Raw genomic sequence first — 6000 nt, 5'->3', positions numbered from 1 at the left:
ATCGAGTGTTGGGGAATTGTGTACAATGGGCTATTGCTAACAAGTCAAATGTTCAAATTTCTGTACGTACTATGCTTTGGTTTTATCGCACAACCCCCCATTCTTCTACAGGTGTTTCTCCATTTGAACTGTTGCGTGGAAGGAAACCATCTTCAAGGATCTGTCCTGGTTGGATGTCCAAGTGGGTGAAACGAAGTGATTTGAGTGTAATTGATGATACTGTCAGAAATAATGTCCGGAGGGCACAAATGAAGCAGAAGGAATACTTTGATTTAACAAAGAGGGTCTACCCCCATGAATTTGAAGTAGGGGACAAGATTAGAATCAAACTTCCTGTTCACAGAAAAAAAGGAGAAAAGAGATTTTCAGAACCCATGATAATTGACAAAGTATGTGGTAATGCTGTTAGGGTTAATTTGCGGAATTGGTGGAATGTTGACAGGGTAGTTAAAGTCAAGGAAATGCCTAACAAAATGTGTAAGTCTGATCATTCTATGGAATGTCTGAACAAACCATCTCACAGTGAACCAGTTACTGATGAAACGAATCCGACGGATGTTGATAAAGTAGTTTTTGAAGGTTGTGTACGCAGGAGTGGCAGACAAAGAGTGAATCCTTTGAGATACCGTTAATTCTGTGACATGTATTTGAGATCTTTGAGATACCGTTAATTCTGTGACATGTATTTGAGTTATGATTTTGTGTTTCATCTTTCTTTATAATTTGTATCTTTAAATGTATTTTTATTTATTTTGTGTTATTGTTTTTTTTCTGTAGACTGTTATCTTAATGAGTAATGGTTAAATTGTTATTTGCTCGTTTGTAAGGGAAGAGGATAATGTGGTGATGCCGCGTCCTCGCGACTCCCGTTTTACGTCTTGAGCTCATGACAGAGAGCTCGAGACACTCGGAGTCAAGAGGACGGTTGGGGCGGTAGCTGCGACATCGCAGCGGTCTACATCTTCAATAAAAGAGTTTAACCTTACCTATACCTGTAGTCTTGTTTACTACACATTACAGCGGATGTGCTTCCATGGTTTTATTCACCATTACATTTATGTCTGTTCAAAAGCACGTAACTTACACTGACTGTTCCCATTTCGCAAACGTCATGTTAGAGTATAAAGGTCGCTGAGAAAACCTGTCTTATGCCAATCACCCCTTCTCTGTGGAGAAGTAAGCATGTAAGTTAAAGTGGACTAACGTTCCAAGTTGAAATTTCCGAATCTCGGGCGCGAAGAGTGAAAACAGACAAATATGACCTATGTTGTTTTATTGAAAAGCCGAAGGACGATAGAATACTAGAGAAAAAAATATATTTTTTCAAACTGGCACTTTTTAAAAGAAAAAATGGCAACACATTTCTAAGATAATTATGACCCGTGAAACGCGTCGACTTTGGAACAGTAGCTACATTACCTAGCAACGCTGGAAAGCGTCTGTAACCTGAGAACAGCCAGCGCTCTCACAAGCAAAGAAAGACACCGAGACCGCAGTGTTGTGACCGTAAAGGACGTAGGTTTGCACATCTCTATAAACATGAAGGATTTAAATGTATGTAAGACGGAAGACAACTTTACAATAGAGGAAGCAGAATGCGCGGGAAGGAAAGCCAAAGAACCTCCCATCTCATCCCAGTCAGCGTTTGCATACGTACCGACAAGGAGAGAGGGACCTAAAGAATTGAGCTACTTTAACCAGGAGATTAAGGTACGGAGAATATAGGTACTGAGGCGCTGGTGCAATGAGTACTGTATTATCGGGAGATACATTGTGCCGGGAAACGTGGAAGCCGAGGGTTCGCCTCTGGAAGCTGAAAAGAAATGTGTGCAGTTAAACATTTGTAACGCTGATCCGATGTACATAATGCGGCTTTCTGCACCAGTGGGCTTTATCTATTTTTTGGATGAGGTCGTGGTGGCCTAGCTGTGCATTATTTGTGTTTTCTCTGCATAGAAAATATAATCTCACAAACTGTACCGGGGCGGGCTCGGGTGGAGGCACGTAGTCATTTTAATATTCAGTGGGTAGGTTAGGTGAGAGGTGATCCATGAACTTTGTCATCGGTAAATTCGTTATCAGTATATTCTTGCAATGTCACCAGCAATTGTCAGCAAGTTTGCTACACGAGCAGTGAACAGTACAAGCATTTCTCTGAATTGTCAGAAATTCTCAGCGAAGCTACTTTTTGTGGGACCGTCCCAGCACTTGCCTTCAGGTCCGCCACACCTTTAAATGGGCAGTACAGCAGGACCGCTATACTTATGATAGGGTACCACTATGAGTCCTGTGCTTGTTAAAAGGAGTAATATACGCGTGGGCACTGGAGTTGTGCGGCAGGAATTCTACAAATTATGCTGCAGAATTGACTAAATTATGTGACAAGATAGGGAACATTATGCGACATAATGCCGTACATTTTTTTGATACTATTACTTTATTATTGTACAATTTTTACGCATGGAAATACTGTTTGGCAAATGTTCACCTCACTAGTACCAGTTTAACAACATAACACATAAGTAAGCAAATGAAAGATGACCTGTTAACCCTTTTGAAGGGCCCACTACTGCAGACAAACACATGTAGTAGCCTTTTTGGTAATGTTTGATAGTTGAACTAGAAACATTTTGTTTGCTAAAATCTGCAGACTATACAGCAGATGATGGATCATGTGGCAAAACCATAATCATGCGGAAAAAAGCAGCAGCAGTAGAATCTCACACTTCCAGTGAAGTTGGCTATACTTTAAGTAGCATAGTACTAGTACCTCTGAACTGGAAAACGTAATTACTGTTTGTGTCATTATATCTACCCTCCATTTTTAGCGCCTGGAATAATCAAACATACTCAATTAAAACGGTACTTTAAACATTACTATGCCTTTCTCAAATTTGATTTTGTAGTATGTTAGTTGGACAATAGTAAATGCTATTCCATTTCCATTTACCATTTATTTAATTGTTGTTAGCCTATACGGCCATAACAATAATCACACAATAAGTATCAGTCCATCACACTCTGTAAAAATCACATTGAATAAAACGTCTCAATAGAAAGGGAAAACTGTGCTTGAATTTTTGATTTAACATGTGCCGAAATGTATCCGATTTGCCCTGCATTATCATAAAACTTAATGTATAGCCATAAATTGCATAAAACTTAACTTATTCTAGAAAAACATTATAAATCTAATATTTAAATATCTTGTTCTGGCACAAATCATTTGGGACCTTACGGTGCCTGCCAACCGTTTAATAGAAGCGCGAGGCCTAACCCAGTTTTACAACACCCTGCACCGATTTCCCAAGCTAGATAGCTATGGGATAACACAAGCAGTTATGCTTGTGCCAACTGTGGGTGCATTGATGAATGTAACTTCCATGCTTCCAATATATAAGTTGAAACCTTTGTCATAATGTGTTTCTCGTCTGATCGCATACATAACACTTCCGCCTCATTGCACTTCCTAACTCCGTAGGATCTAAAAAGTGGACGTAAATATAATTTGCGGAGTTTAAGCGTGAAGTGACATAATAAAAGGAAGAGGGAAAGTGTTTCTGGGCCACCATGAAGACATGGACAACATTCTAATCTACCCAGAGGAATGGGTTGCCATCTGTTGGTCACCGCCATCACAGGTAGTGTGCCCATGCAGAATTTAAAATAGAGAACCCTTTTTTCCTCCGGATAAATACTGTCTATGAATATTGCTGGTTTAAGCTCTTGGTTAAATAAACAAAATGTAGCGCTTAAATGAAGGGCTAAGTGTCTCACACATACTCTGTCTTTTGTTCCCAATATGCCTTTTTTATGACAGCTAAACTAGGCCTTCTGATTTTTTCTGGATGGAGCCAGAGGTCTTCCTGGCCGATAGCAGCCAGGGTAGTTGAGATGTGTTTGAACCAGGGCAATTTCCGATGGCTTTGTAGCTTCATGATGTCCTTAAGTACGTCTCTATATGGTTTGAGTTCCTCTTTTGACCAAATACGGATCCAGTATCTTATTGGAGCCAGAGCAATGTAGTCCTCAACCTTTCTCATTTGTAGATCAATTCTTATTGCGTTCATTGGTGTGGCATTGCCTAAACAAAGTAATCGGCGTAAAAATTTATTCTCGGTTACTTGTATTGATGGAGTCTTTCTGAATCCCCAGATCTCTGCGCTGTAAAGTGCTGCGGCTCTTGCTTTTGTTTTGTATGCGAGCAGTGCAGAACTCACAGAATGGTTGCCTGTAGCTTTTGCAAATCTGAGTACTGCTCCAGCTTGTTGGGCCAAGGAGATGCTACTTTTATAAATTTGTGGTTTCCATGTCTGTTTTTCGTCTAATCTGCAGCCCAGGTAATCATAAGTAGCCACTCGGGCCAAAGGCTTGTTGTTTGCCCTAAAGGTCGATTGCATCGTCTGTTTTTGGTTAAGAATCATAAACTTTGTTTTCCCCTCATTGATTACCATGCTCTTTGAGGTGCAAAATGATTTGAAACCCCTGAGTAGTCGATGCATTGCTTTCTTCGTTCTTGCCAGTAGTACAGCGTCATCAGCAAAGAGCATGATAGGTATACTTTCATTGGCTAGTTTTGGCACCTCCAGATTTAATTCCCTCAGGTCTTGACTTTCTTCATTTATATAACAATTGAATAAGGTTGGGGCCAAAACACAGCCTTGTTTTACGCCTCGCTCGATTGGAATTTCTGCCGTATAATCATTTCTCGTAGTATATCTGACCCTGGCAGTATTTCCTGTATGCAGTAGAATTAACAGCCTTAAAATCTTTCCCTGTATGCCCATTTCCGACAATAACTGCCATAATGTTTGGCGGTTTACGCTGTCAAAGGCTGTTTGAAGATCCACAAAGACCAGATATAATGGACAATCTTTTAGGGTGGCGTATTTAGCGCAGATCATGTTTAGCTTAAAAAGTTGATCTGTTGTACTTTGGCCTCTCCTAAAACCAGCTTGGTGTGTTGATATTAAATCTCCATCCTCTAGCCATTGGTCTAGGCGCGACTGAATCATTTTGGCAAAAATCTTTCCAACACTATCAAGCAGTGAGATAGGCCTGTAATTGCACACCATGTCACGAGGCCCTTTTTTGTAAATTGGAACAATTATTGATTTCTTCCAAGAAGTAGGGATTACCTCGTGGTGCCAAACACTGTTGAATAGACGGGCTAGAGCAGGTAGCCATAACGTTAGCTGGTTACGGTAAGAGTCTGAAGGGATACCGTTTGGGCCTGTAGCCTTGTGCGGCTTTTGGAGGAGAATAACTTGTTTAATCTCTTTCTCACTGAATTCCGGTATTAACTCCATTGCACATGGAATGGCATGGGTTACTTGCATGGAATTTGTGCTGGGGAATTCGTTAGGGACTAGTTCATTCTGGGTTTCATTTCCTGATCTAACAAGCCGATTTGAAGGTACTGCATAGGTCTTTTGAAGTGGAAATACCTTACTTGATCTTTGATTTCTGCCTACCAGCCCTTGAGTAAGACTGTTTGAGTTATTGGTACTCCCGGATGCCGTCTTGGCAACTTCCTGGTACAAGGCGGTAAAATGCTTTACCCAAAGTTGTGGGTTGATATTCAGTTCTAGGTTTTTCGAAGGACCTTCGCATCCCCACCTGACTATCTCCCAAAACTTTTTGCAGTTCCCTGCCGATATTGCCTGCAGTAGAATTTTCCAGAGTTTATGTGGGAATATCTTCCTTTTGTGTCTCAGTAATTTTTTGTACTGTTGCCTGCATTCATGAAAATATTGCTCATTAAAGTCATTCAAATGCCGATTCTTTAGTGCTTGTGATAAGGTCTTTTTTAGTTTCAAACACTCTTCATCGAACCAGCCCTCCATCGTTTTAGGATTAATTTGAAGATGCTTGGTCTTTTCCTTTGTTGTTTGTAATAGCAGATTATTAAAATTATGCAGGAGGGGTAAAGCTTCGTTAACTGGTAGATTTAAAAACGTGCTAAGTGATAGCAACCAGGTTTGACTAGGTGCGCTCGTA

The 6000-nt window shown here is 40.4% G+C and overlaps 1 protein-coding gene across 1 annotated transcript in view; it reads left to right on the top strand.

Annotated features, from left to right (window-relative positions):
- The first annotated feature begins 1458 nt into the window (after nucleotides 1-1458).
- CFAP90 (cilia and flagella associated protein 90) overlaps nucleotides 1459-6000 on the top strand; it is a 266200-nt gene continuing 261658 nt past the window's right edge. The window contains exon 1 of the mRNA XM_069218878.1: nucleotides 1459-1710. Within this exon, the coding sequence (XP_069074979.1) occupies nucleotides 1540-1710 (171 nt within the window). The 5' untranslated portion in view covers nucleotides 1459-1539. The remainder of the gene's footprint in view (nucleotides 1711-6000) is intronic.

This window comes from Pleurodeles waltl, chromosome 2_2 (genome assembly GCF_031143425.1).
Source record: "Pleurodeles waltl isolate 20211129_DDA chromosome 2_2, aPleWal1.hap1.20221129, whole genome shotgun sequence".
Lineage (NCBI taxonomy): Eukaryota > Metazoa > Chordata > Amphibia > Caudata > Salamandridae > Pleurodeles > Pleurodeles waltl.
Note: the sequence above shows the minus strand (reverse complement) of the source record. Positions and strands in the feature narration are given on the sequence as shown.